The sequence below is a fragment of the Maylandia zebra genome, linkage group LG10 (genome assembly GCF_041146795.1).
Source record: "Maylandia zebra isolate NMK-2024a linkage group LG10, Mzebra_GT3a, whole genome shotgun sequence".
Classification (NCBI taxonomy): Eukaryota; Metazoa; Chordata; class Actinopteri; order Cichliformes; family Cichlidae; genus Maylandia; species Maylandia zebra.
In genome coordinates this window covers 10,464,142-10,477,806 of record NC_135176.1, presented here as the reverse complement: position 1 = coordinate 10,477,806, position 13,665 = coordinate 10,464,142, and the positions used below count along the sequence as shown (strand labels likewise).

The 13,665-nt window shown below is 38.6% G+C and overlaps 1 protein-coding gene across 1 annotated transcript in view; it reads left to right on the top strand.

The window, feature by feature from the left end:
- gabrb4 (gamma-aminobutyric acid type A receptor subunit beta4) overlaps positions 1-8,645 on the top strand; it is a 52,555-nt gene extending 43,910 nt beyond the window's left edge. Inside the window, exons 6-10 of the mRNA XM_004557323.3 lie at positions 3,221-3,358; positions 5,359-5,511; positions 6,556-6,812; positions 7,520-7,609; positions 7,910-8,645. Coding sequence (XP_004557380.1) covers positions 3,221-3,358; positions 5,359-5,511; positions 6,556-6,812; positions 7,520-7,609; positions 7,910-8,263 — 992 coding nt within the window. The 3' untranslated portion in view covers positions 8,264-8,645. The remainder of the gene's footprint in view (positions 1-3,220; positions 3,359-5,358; positions 5,512-6,555; positions 6,813-7,519; positions 7,610-7,909) is intronic.
- The last annotated feature ends 5,020 nt before the right edge of the window (positions 8,646-13,665 follow it).

The following is a 13,665-nucleotide window of genomic DNA, read 5'->3' as shown; positions in this document are numbered from 1 at the left end:
ATACAGGTAATCTATATTGAATTAGGTGCAAATACATAAAGTTTTATTTTGGTTTATTTTGTAGCATGAGGAATTAGAAAGATATTTGTCATCCTTGCACATGTATGGCAATTGTCTGATGTTTAACCCTCGGCGTATATGACTTCATGACTGCCTTCAGAAAAAGAAAAAGTTGCAGTGCTTGATGATGTGCATTGATTACTCACCTCCAAAAGAGACAGTAATCAATCTAAAAGGGTTTTTAGGATGCATAGATCAGCAAAGAACGCAGAGGAGAGAAACTAATATGACCGTAAATGACTGCAAAACTGAGCTGAAATGAAATACACGCACAAAAATTAGATAACTTCTTTGGTTCCTTTCAGTAGTCTGGGAAAACACCAATACACTCGAACTGTCTGCGTTCTTTACAGGAAAAGGGAGGAAAATTGAATCTATTTGGATGACGACATCACTTAAGTTGATGAAATAGGAAGTGAGGTTGAGATATAGTCCCTATTACTGGCAAAATCTTTTTCCCGGTTGCTGCCTTTTTAATGTTGCGGCTAAGTTTTGGCTGAGCTGAAGTCCCAGTTTTAATAGTCACAGTCCGCCATCAGTGTGACAGATGGACCAAGCCAGCCGTGGATTATTCAGTGGCAAAGGCCAGTAATTAATACTGCAAACCGTAGTGAACTTTCAATGTGTAACATAGTGTCCACATTAATAAATAATATACTAACTCTACCCATCACATCCACATCATACATTTCAATGAATAATTTGTACATAAGACATGTAACCAATATATCGGTAGCAAGAAGGTAGTAATTAGTTATTGGTTAGGTTCCATTTAGCACCAGATTCAGGGCTTATCAGCAATGATTCATTTAGAAGGTAGTCTGGACCCAGATACTTTGAATAAGGTAGTATGTTTCTTTCAAAAATCGGAACTTTTTCAGTATGTCCTAAAGGGGCAGTTTGATATTTTGGGAAAGACTAATAAGTTAGCCATGCTCACCGATTAATAGACAGTCTTACCACTACCACAACACAAAGCCATCAAACAATACTTGTGTTAACAAAGAAAACAAAGTAAAAAACAATCATAAACTCAAAGTAGCGTATCCTCTACCCATAATTTGCCAAAAGATGCACAATGCAAAACTACAAACATCAACAAAGTATCAAAAAAGACCAGGAAGGGTTTGGGATATTTATCAATTTCCTGGTCTCAACCCAACAGTGCATGCTTTTCAGTTACTAAGTACAAACCTGAAGGCAGAGAGAACCACAAACAAGATTTCAGCCAGTCAAAGAATTTTCATCCAAGTATAAAAAACAATCCTTATATTTAAAATTGTGTCAATTCATAATTTTGATCCTCTGAAAACGAGTGGGCTGTGTTTAAAAGTGTCTGTAATTCCCAAATAGTTATTGAAAAAAAAAAAGCCCTTGAAATAAAAACTAAAAGTCTGCACTTCACTTTAAACTTTCCTATAAAATACAACTCCTAACATTAGCTGGCAGCTGTTTCACATATTATTTTCCCCCAAATGCTTTAATTTCAATAAATCATTATCCGAGAGAAAAATATGCTTGTGGTGTAATTAAAAATTGTATTTGCTTGATCATTTTCATTGACCGTTCCATCAATCAAATCCACTTGCTCAATACACCAGATATTTTGTGGTTCATGTTGTTCAAGATAAAACTGCCTAGCATTTACCCTCGGGGATTTCAATAAGCAATCAAATATGGACAGGCTGTGAATTAAAGACTTGCATGCATTTCTGCTATTTACAGTCATGGAAGCTATGCACTAGTGAATGGTGCACATTAAACATCAGTTTGATTTATAAGTCAGCCACTTGTTTCAATTTCATGGACAATGTCGCATTTCCTATAACCTAAAAGAGAGATTTAATAGTAATGAATCCTGGTCCCTTACTGAATGCAGTCCAGGTCTGAGCACAGAGTAGTAGAATGTGAAATGGAGTAATACTTCTCAGACTGAGAAACGGCTCTGCAGTGAATGCATGCTGGCCTACTGACATAAATCTAACTGTGGTCACTTTCAATTGCACTGCCAGTTGAGAATATGTGGGCGCGTCATACCTATGATACAGTATATGTTAATTTATGTAGATATTAATGCAAACGGGGCTATATCTTCACAGGAGATGGGATAGTGAAGCATGTGATTATGGATTGGTAGATTTAAGTCTTAAGCAAAAATGTGTTCTTCCTGCTCCCACTGCTTGACTACACTTGATCTTTTACTTAACAAATACACCAAATGAAAAACTACAACAAAAACATGAACGTTTGTTACACGTAAATGTTCTAGATCGTGAAACAAATTTTAATATTAGACAAACATAACCCAAAATAGTTTTTAAATGATGATAGCTTTTATTAAGGAGAAAAAGCTATCCGAATCTACCCGTCCCTATGTGAAAAACAAATGCCACATGCACTTTTTTGAGCCACCCTTGGCAGCAAGAACTGCAGTCAAGCATTTGCAAATACTGGCAATGAGTCTTTCAAACCACTGTGGAGGAGCTTTGGTTCACTCTTCTTTGAAGAATTGTTCTAATTCAGCCACATTGGAGGGTTTTTTGTTTAGTTTTTTAGCAGGAACGGTCCGGTCCTTTTAAGGTCTTGCCAAAGCAATTCGATTTAAGTCTGGACTTTGACTGCTACATAACTCCAGTATGCATGAGCTTCAGGATACAAACTGATGGCAGGGAATTCTACTTCAGGACATTCTAGTAACGAGCAGAAATCCTGGTTGATGCTCCCGAAGTAGCAAAGCAACCCCAGATCATCACACTACCACTACCATGCTTTTCTGTTTATATGATGTTGTTAGATAGATCGATAGATAGATAGATAGATCGATAGATAGATAGATAGATAGATAGATAGATAGATAGATAGATAGATAGATAGATAGATAGATAGATAGATAGATAGATAGATAGATAGATAGATAGATAGATAGATAGATAGATAGATAGATAGATAGATAACTATTATCTAGGAAGGCAGTCAACAGACATATAAAGACACCATGTTCCTGAACTCTCAGTGACTTCAAAGCAGTGCAGGCCCTGACTTATTATCCATACTCATGTATCAGACTTCATACAGAAATGTGGTTGACTTTAACGAGGGTTTCTTTATCACATTTACACCTCCCTCCCCTGACTTCTCATTTTCCCCGACCTTGGCACAGATGGATATACCACAGATGACATTGTATTCTTCTGGGAAGGAGGAGACAATGCTGTTACAGGCGTTGACAAGTTAGAGTTACCTCAGTTCTCCATCGTGGCCACCCAATTGGTGTCCAAGGAGGTCATCTTTACTACAGGTAAGAATGCTTCACATCTATTTAGACAGAGGCTGCATACAAGCACAATAAATCACAATAAAAATGCAGAAATTTAGAAACTGAGCTGCTGGTTATGAAAGCCTGAAATGGTCCAGCAAACATCTTTTTGTTTCTCACAAATTAGAGATTATAGAGAACTGTCTCATCAGGATTACTCATGCAACACTTCTAAAACTCTTGATTTAGCTTTTATTTATCATTATTGCTATTAAAAGAATCATAACTACAAGAAAACTACTGCTGTGCACAGTGAGCTATGAAGATGGAGAGCAATGATGAGAGGGAGGCTGTTTTTTCCAGGAATTAAACTACCAATTAACAAAACATATCTTGTTTACTTTAAACAAAAAGTGCAAAAGCAGCAGCTTTTATATTGCCTTATACTGTATACTTCTTGGCCCGTGGCAGTGCCTCCTTGCAATCTTGTCAGTTTGCTCGGCAAACGTCAGTGACTCCGGGGATGAGATGTGTTAATTAGAGCGCTTGAGAGAGATAAATAGCTTTATTAGTAGGTGAGCTTTTTCCCCTCTGAATACAGGCATGCTAGCTCATTATCCTTATTTGCAGTATTTATGTTAACCTAACACTTCACTCTCTCTGTGCTTCGTATTCAGCGTACGGATTATTAATCTTCTCATCGGACTTTCAACAAGCAAAGATGTAGATAAATGTCCTTTTAGTTATGTTTCAACTGATTCCAACTTCCCTTAAGCAACCAGACAAGGGTAAACAGAGGAAAAAGTCGAATGTATGATTAATAATTCATTGAGTTTGACGACTTCCAATAATATTTGTTGCTGCTCTTTATCTGGCATGTATTTATCACATTTGATAAGGCATTTATGCGAATGTCCATTAAAAGATTTACAGGTAATTCGAGGTTGCTACATCGACAATACAATACAAGTGAAAATCATGCAAAGAAAAAAAAAGTGGAAAATTGTCCTTTGGTGAGATGACAAGATGACAGATCAGTGACTTAAAGGTGGTAAGTCAGGTAACACATTGGTCCAAAGCCAACAACTATAGTTTCTATTGTGTGGTGGTGCATTAGTGCAATGGCACAGAAGCTCCCATTAATACTCAATAAAATTCATGAAGATTTTAGAGCAGCACTTTTTGCCGAAAGTTCTTTCAGCAACATAATGTCCAACCAAATCCTCTTGGAGTTATAGCATCCAGAGTAAAAAAGTAAAAACCAACACTGGATAACACATTCACCTGTTCAGTTCCCAAATGCTCATCTTTTTGTGTAAAAAAATGACAAGATGTAACACGGTGCCCCTGTCGCAACTTTTGCTGACAGTTTCACACTCAAAATGAAATTCTGTTAGACATAAACATGCCCTTGCACGATTTCCAATTAAATATTGTGCTCAAAATCTTTTGTACATCATTGTATTCTAGTTTTATTTACATTTTTTTTTTAAAAATATCTTGTCTAGACAGCAGAGAAACCACCCATCAGTGTTTACATTGGCTGATAGTTTTCCTAGAAAACATTTTCTGGTAAGATTCTGCAATAAATGACTTACGGCACACATTTTTCTTCCTCTCAGCATATAGGCATGCACTGCAATTATCCACCTTTAAAAATGGCCGTTTGTTAATGTTTAGAGGACAGAGAAAGTGCAAAAGAAAAGCAGAGCAGCTCACTGTGACAATTCTCAGAGGGATGCTGGAGCTGCCTGCTGAGATAGGGGTTGCAGAAAAATCTGCCTCGTTTGCGACTTTCTGCCATGTTTAATTGGAATCGAACTTGTCCCTGGAAAGGAATCCATCGCTTTGGGGAAATTAAGTGCTCCATCTGAACAAATGGAGAAATGACTACCCTGCGTGTTGTCAAAGTGCAGAGTTTGGAACACTTAAATTGTGCCATGGTTTCTCCCTTCTTTTTTCCTTTTCTTTTTTTTTTACTAATGTGTTTTCACTCTTCTCCTGCTCCAAAATCACCCATCCTCCATCCTCTCTCCTTACAGGTGCATATCCAAGGCTTTCACTGAGTTTTAGGATTAAGAGGAACATTGGATATTTCATCTTGCAGACATATATGCCCTCTATCTTGATCACCATCCTCTCCTGGGTCTCCTTCTGGATCAATTACGATGCCTCTGCAGCTCGGGTGGCCCTGGGTAAGCCGCAGCCACTGCTGCATTATTAAACTCATAACTATCTCTGCTAGAATATATTTATTATCACAGGAAGGAACAACATGTGGCTGTCGTGCAGTGTTACTTGTTCCTGTGTAACTCTGAAGCATATACAGGCAAATGACTGATAGATAATTACAACAAACGCACACCTAAAGGTCACAGCATCAGCTATTTTCAATAGGACATTGCGGTCATGTGGAATTTCTTTTGTTCCCAGAAATTAGTCCAAAAACAGAATAACACAACTATTTCAGTGAGACAGTATTAAAAAAATCTTTATTTTAAATATAATATTTTTATTGCAAATAATTAGTAATGACACAAGGCCCAGCTACACTACCAAAATTGGTAACTTTCATGACACTTATCCAATTTCTCAAGTATTCTCAGAGCATTGTCTGCCATGATAATTGAATAAACCGCATCAAAGTGACTAACGCTATGATAGTTAGACTAAGATGTGATCAGGGTGGCACGGTGGCATAGTGATGGTGCAGCGTCCTCCACCCCCCAGCTGGGCCCTTCTGCGTGGGGATGTTTTCATGGTCTTTCTCTGGCAGTCCAAAGACAGGCTTATGTTAGGTTCACTGGTGATTGTAAATTGGAGGTAGATGTGAATGGTTGGCTGTCTCTCTGTGTTAGTGACAGAGGCCCTGTGAAAGCGGCGAACTGTAACTCCTACTTTGGAGCCAATCAATGAACTCTAGTAAAAATATGTATCCGATTACATTTACTTAACAATCCCACTTTTCTCCTTATCTCCTCTAACACGCATTAAAGGCAAATATTACTTAGTTACCACTATATTAGCAAAGCAATGCAAGATTAAAAGGGAGAAAAGAACACTGGAATGACATTTTTGTCTAAATAAAAGTAAATTGTGCACTCCTTTCACCACTTCTATCACCACGCAGTAAGTAACGATACACAAGTACAGTTTGGAGTAAAAGTGTGTACATGTGCAGTATCTGACGGTCTCTGTGTTTCTTTTCTGTGTGTGTGTGTGTGTGCTGCTGTACTCAGGTGTGACAACGGTGCTTACCATGACCACTATTAACACCCACCTTAGGGAGACTCTCCCAAAGATTCCATACGTGAAAGCCATCGACGTCTACCTCATGGGCTGTTTTGTGTTTGTGTTCCTGGCCCTGCTTGAATATGCCTTTGTAAATTACGTGTTCTTTGGTCGGGGCCCCGCGCAACAGAAGAAACTCAGCGAGAGGCTGAACAAAGCCAACAATGAGCGCACAAGATACGAAGAGAAGCGCCTGAGGGAACAGGTTTGCATCTTCATCTGCCGCCTCTTTCTCTCTCTCTCTTTCCCCCCCTTTTTTTGTACTCCACCTCTCTGTGTCAGTCAGAGTTCAAGTACAAAACAACGATGTTCTGCACATAAGATTTCGAGCCACAGCCATTTTATCCAAAGACACATATGCATACACTAGTCCCTGAAGTAATCTTCCACAAGCATACTGATGCCACCACAGCCTAATATGCATTCACCGACCATCATCCATTGCTTCTCCCTCAAGCACTGACTGCTTTTTATCGAACATAGCCTTTTTCATTGAGATACCTATTCATCTAACTCAACAGTGGTGTAAACATTCCCATTTCTTATTTAGGTTGTTGTCTATGTTTATGCTGTAGGCTTTATTCACTCTCACTCGGCCGGCCTTATATTTCAGCGCCTGTTTTCCTGCAAAATGAAAAAAAGAAAAATTGGATAAACATCAAAACGTAAGATAAGGAAGCATCAGCACTTATGCAATTTGCCAATGACAGATGCTAAAATGGAGTGAAAAAAGCCCCCCCCCCCCTTTCCTGTTTTCCTGTGTGTGAGGTACTAAAAATGCTATGTTTATTCAAAAGTTGTTCCTGTTAACTCTATGTCTTATGCCTTGTGTAATTTCTGAGAAAATGTGCTTATTTGCCAGTATTTTTATAGCCGTTTAATGTTCTCTTCATTTTTCTTTCACATTGCAAGGACTCCATTTCCGTGCCGTTTCAAACCAACACCTTCAGGTCATTTACACAGCGAAGAAATCTGTATCTCGAGGAACAAAGAAAAGTTGGGGTACATTTATTTAGCAATCATATCAGCTGTAGGCCAGACCTCACGATAAAGTAACTTGTGTTAAAAAAAAAAAGAAAGAAAATAATAATAGTAGTAATATATAAAGAAAGTCTTGTTAACTATTTCTGTTGCATGCGAGAAATGACATTCCATATCATCCCTGCATTTTGCTTAAGCTTGACAGCTTGTGGGATGGGAGGGGGGGTTTAACATAAGTATCAGTTTTAATGGGATTAATGGGGCTGCTCCTTGGCATTTCAGACCTCGCTGAATCTTTGTGTCTTTCGCCGCTTTGCACAGGTGGATGCTTATGGAAACATCCTCCTCACCACGCTGGAGATGAATAACGAAGTGATGCCTTCTGACGTGGGGAGCAGCGTCAGTGACTCTCGGAATTCGGTCATGTCCTTTGACAGCTCCGGGGTCCAATTCAGGAAGCCCATGGCCCCCCGAGATGGCTTCAGCCACCATTCGCTGGATCGGAGTGCCATGCGGAGCCGGGCCAACTGTCGGCTAAGACGACGCTCCTCAAAGCTCAAGTTGAAAATCCCCAACCTGTCAGATGTTAGCACCATTGACAAGTGGTCCCGGGTCATTTTCCCTATCACCTTTGGATTTTTCAACCTTATCTACTGGTTGTACTATGTGAAATGATGTGCATCCCACAAGGAATCATGGGCCATATTTTGAGAGCACATTAAATTGGCTTTGATACAGTTCCAAAATATGTATACACATATACGAGTTGAACATATGTATATGCATATTTCTATATATTATATTTATATATACACATGTGAAATCCGAAAGACCTTTCTGCTGTACAAAGTATTAATAGGATGACTTGAATGTTTAAGAATAATTGTGAAAGAAGAATTTGGAGACTTTGAGTTTCTTTTTCCTGCTGAAACGAACAAAACAAACACGAGATCCCACCAAGGGGGGTTTTGGAACTAAAGACTGCATGATATTTTTGCTAAAAAAAAAAAAGAAAAAAAAGAAAAGGGGGAAAAAAAGAGAAGAAAAAAAAGAGAAAGCGAAAGCTCTCGAGAGAGAAACGATGTCTCAGAGTCCCATTGACTTTTTATTGATACTTACTGTAATCAAAAATCCTCTTCTGCAGCTCATGAAATCAGTGGTGGCTTGTCTGTTCAGGCATCAGCTGAGTGAGATCCTTGGCACCCCCCCACCCCCCCACACGCACCCCTACAGCCGAATCCCCCACCTCCCCCACCCCTGCCATCACCCATGGATAACATGCACGGAAATCTCCGGTTCTACTATGTACAGCAACCTTGTTTGGATTATGTGTTGTTCCTTGGGTTTTTTGAAGTGATATCGTTCTCTTTATCAGACATCAACTCTGGCCTAATGGTCTCCATTAGAGGGCCGCTCGGATGGGGGACGACCGCCGCATTCTCGACGAGAGTCAACACAACCCTTGTATTCCTTTCTCTTCTCATGTTGTTTTTAGAAACGCGTCCTCGTGGGAGGGTGGGGATTGGGTGGGGGGTTGGAGGTTGAGGGAGAGGGCTCCTTTTTTTCATTACGGTTAAAAACAAAATACTGATTATTGTAGATATGGCTTTGACTTGAAAAATACTGTGATTTCAGAGAGTGTCAGAACATGTTCTAGAGCTAGGGCATTACAAGATAAAAGAGTCAAAGGTATGCATTACTCATTTTGATTGTTTGGAGATAAAAAAAAAAAGCATATTCTGTACATTTTATCATTCAGTATTCTCATGAAAGTATATTTGTGCTGTTTCTTTCCTCCTAACAACGCTCTTTAGATGCAGCGTTCATTGACGTCATATCCTGCTTTGTGTTTGCTAAGAGGAAACGGAGGATTGCTTTTGTGATTCGTTTGAAATTATTCTGCAGTGAAGATGTGCGAACATGTATATTCAAAAGAGTCAACATATCCGCCTACAGTTTGACCAGTTGTCATTGAGTATATAGTATTCTTTTTTTGTTTTGTTTTGTTCGTTGAGCATTCTTCTCAGTGTCGGAGGCTCTGAGGTCGAGATTATTTGATCGGGACAGTATCGGGCAGCACGTTCAGAAGGTGTTGGGGAAAAAAGTATTCAACGTTTCAATCTTAAACTCAGTCAGTGCCATCCCACACATACGCCAAACCCCGAGGATCAGAAACGACAGCCTATAAGAAGGAAGGATTCTTGGGGGGGAAAGTGTCCCAGAAATAGCCATAAATTGAATGATGTAACAACCAAAAGGCCTACAATCCATATGGATTATTGCTGTTTTGCTCAAACACAAACACACACCTACACACACATGCAGACACACACACATTGCATTTTCAGTGCTCAGGTTCATTTGCAAAGAAAAAAAAAACCTCTAAGATTTTGTATTTCATTAATTAATTCATTGTATTTTTAGTTTTTTTAATAGGCCTGGTTAATAGTGTATATAGGTTGAAAAATTGTAGCCACTAAAAAGCGTTTTATGATATTAAAGCAGATGGACAGCTGACACTCTGTAAAAGTTTTGAAAGACAGAAAAGAGAGCAAAAAGCAGCAACATACACAACCAAACCTAGTTAGGGGCATTGGCCCCGGAGAAAAAAAAATAAAAGTTACAAAGAGAGCAACTACACACAAACATATTAATGAAGTTAAGGTGTCTAAGGTGTGTTAAAATAAAAGGAGTGCTAATCAGAAACCAATTTGTCTCCTTACATCTTAGTGAAGTTTGTATTGTGATGTGGCCCAAGTCTTGAGCTGAGTTTAGTATTCCTTATTGTGTACATTTTATGCATTGTTGTCTTATTCTCTAGAAGCAAAAAAGAAGAACACTCACTGTTGAATATAAAGCAACCCATGAAATCTTACAGAAAGACAACAAGAGTAACACAAATACATAGTGTAGTGTGTTTATATCGGATATCTTGTCTTTGTTCCAGCAGCCAAGTAGTCTGCTGTCTCGGTGATCCTAAAGTCTAATCATGCGGCTAGAACACAGCGATTACTGAAGAAAAGGAAATAGTTATTTATGAGAAAATTTGACCAAGCCCGGGAGCAGGTTCTCTTGTTAAGTGAAGATTACATATTCAGTGGCGTACTGTAGCAAGGGTAAAGGATAGAAAGGGGGTGGGGTCTTTTAAAGTTGCCAAATGAAAGTGAGTTAAGGCTGTCAACAAAAAACACAGGCAGTGGTTACGACACGCCTAAAAAAGCCCAGTACCAGTTTTAAAATAGCATTTCACTGATTTAGCATCACACTCCTATCAGACTGATGGACAGTTTAGAGCAAAAAGAAGGAGAAATGTCTGTTTTTAAAGAAAATTATTATTCTCATAAATCTTTTCATGTTAGAGTCTTGCATCTACGGAAGAAACTCCACCAAAATGGCATCACTTGGAGCACAAAAGCTTTATGCAGCTTCGTTCACATATGCAGTAGTAGCGCCAAACACCCGCCCAACTAATGCTAAAGTGGAGTGCCCCTTTGACATAATTATACGCATCCCTGTTACACATATGCTGCAATTTTAACATATGAGGATGTTCTGATGTAAAACATTCAGTTGACATCATTACTGTACACAGTCCTCAGTTTTCCAGTCGTTTTTTTGCAGTCAGATTTTGATTGCACTCCCACAGTGTGGACAGTCGACATTAGGGGTGTCACGATAACCGTTTATTAGCATTAACTGTGATATTTAGGAATGCAATATGGATCTTGTGCTAAATATGCACATGTAATAAATGTTTTGCTTTTGTTTTTTTGTATGCCTCTGTAGAGTTACAGTCACAGTCCCTCATAACTTCCATGCAGTTGTATTATGAGTTTAATTAATTTGCCAAAAAAAGAACCCAAAATAAACAAAGTTATATTAGAATTTGACCAACAGCATTAGTGCCTTTTTTTTAATTTTGATAATGTTGTTGATTTTTTTTTTTTTTTTATTGTGACAGCCCTAATTGGTAAGTGATACACAGAGTTCTCTGAGTCGGGGAGAGAGATATACATATTCCAATTTATGTTGCAGGTTACAATGAAACAAGAGTAATGATAAATGGAAGTTCATACCAGTAACACACAATTTACTTCTTTTTTCTTTTTTTTTTTAATGAATTTTTGTCATTTCATCCTGCGCTGCACACTAACAGCTTGTCAAACTGTTTGAATGGAATTTGGTGGATCTTCGCTAAGAGTTTGGTCAACCTATGAGGCCAGATTATACCGTTTGTTCTAGTATAAACAAGCACTTTTTGTTTGTTAAAGTATCACAACCACAAGTGTTTTTAAGTAAATTGGTGGAACGCGTTTGACTAGGGTTCAATGATTTGCACTTACACTACATTTTGTGATGTAAACTGACACAAGTATCACATTCTTGTTCAGGTTGGTTTATTGACAGAAATCAATTCAAGCATCCATTTTCATATATATATCTATATATATCTATATATATCTATATATATATATATATATTTATTTATTTATTTATTTATTTTGTCAATAGTAAATGCATATCTTTAATAAACACCAAGCAAATACGGAGGGAAAACATTAGCGGCCCTTGCATGCTCGCAGAAGAAGAAGAAAAAATACAACAACAAAATTCCACCACTCGTTTCAGGGAGAACATGTATTACCTGCTTTCTGAACACGAAATCAGCACATTGTTCCCCAAAAAGCTGTGAGGATCTTCTGTTCTATGCTTTCACTTTAAATTTTTTGCTTATATGAGAGAGAAAATAAATTTCTTTTGACACATGTTCATGGAGTGGAGCAGGAGGAGGAGGAGAAAAAATGTGTTGAACTGATTTCAATGTGAATTTTCTTGCCTCTAGTGTATATGTGTAATTACATGTGAATTGTACTGTAAATATGATATCTTTCACTTAATAGTTCTTAATGCATGAACAAAAACATGGCAGTTCGTAATACCAGCTAGCCTCACTGCTAATGGCATGGACAGCTTCTCTAGCATTGGCATACTTCTGCAAACGAAACCTAAAAAATGAAACAGAAGAAATACACGGTGTGCACAAAATAATGGAGAAATCAATGCAAAGTCCTCTGACAGTGAAGGAGTTTCTGGTGGTCCCGAGCTTGTATCGGTTCACCCATTCCCTCCAGAACAAGGCTAATGCTAATGCTGTTGAAGATGCCTGGAAATTACAGTATGCGGCCTTGGTGCACTCTCAGCGAATGGGAATTTCCTAATAACTTTAGGATTTGCAGAAGATTTCAGTACAGGACACCTGCTGCATTTACCTCAGCCATGGATAAACCACTCAGTCATCCGCGAATCCTCTCAGAAAATTAAGGGCATGATTGGCTTGCTGGCTCGTAGAGGCTAGAGGAGCAGGTTTGCCTTAAGAAGGCGAGTGGGATGTTCTTACCTGTTCCTCAACAAGACAGTCGCATGTGCCCTTGAGCAAGGCACTCAGCCAGTTGCCTAAATGCAACTGCTCAGTTGCACAAATCTGTGTAGGATGGTAGTGAAGTATTTTTTAGCGGGGGTGAGGGTATTAATACAAAATTATTCCCTGGGTGCATGTAAAGATCCACGAATCTCATAGTATTATTAAACAGTTTAGTTAATGTGGGCTTGTGCTCTTTTCGATGTTCTATAAAGTGCCACGTTAAATGCCATTACACATCTTACCAAAGTTTCATCTCCAGTCTCCACATTAGCTCGCTTCATGTGGCACTGAAAGAGTGAACCACAACCACGCGAGCATGTTGAACCAACCAAAACACCAGAACAAGGCTGACTGGCTCCTCACTGTTGGAAGAACTTTTGTTGGTGCATTCATTATTTTGTATGTACCTTGTAACTGGTTTTGTTTTGCATGACCTGAGTTTTAAAAGGTTAATTTTCCTACATTTTTACTCCGCACCATCTGATTCATCTCCACAGCCAGGAAGAGAAAGATCCAGTGTTTACATGCTCAAAATTGCACTTGTTTTACAGCCAGTTCTGCAAATCTTGTGAAAAAAACTGTTCATAAAACTGGAGGACGTATCGCGCGATTGTGGCAAAACGCGAATATGTACCTCTGCAAAAGTAACTGTAAA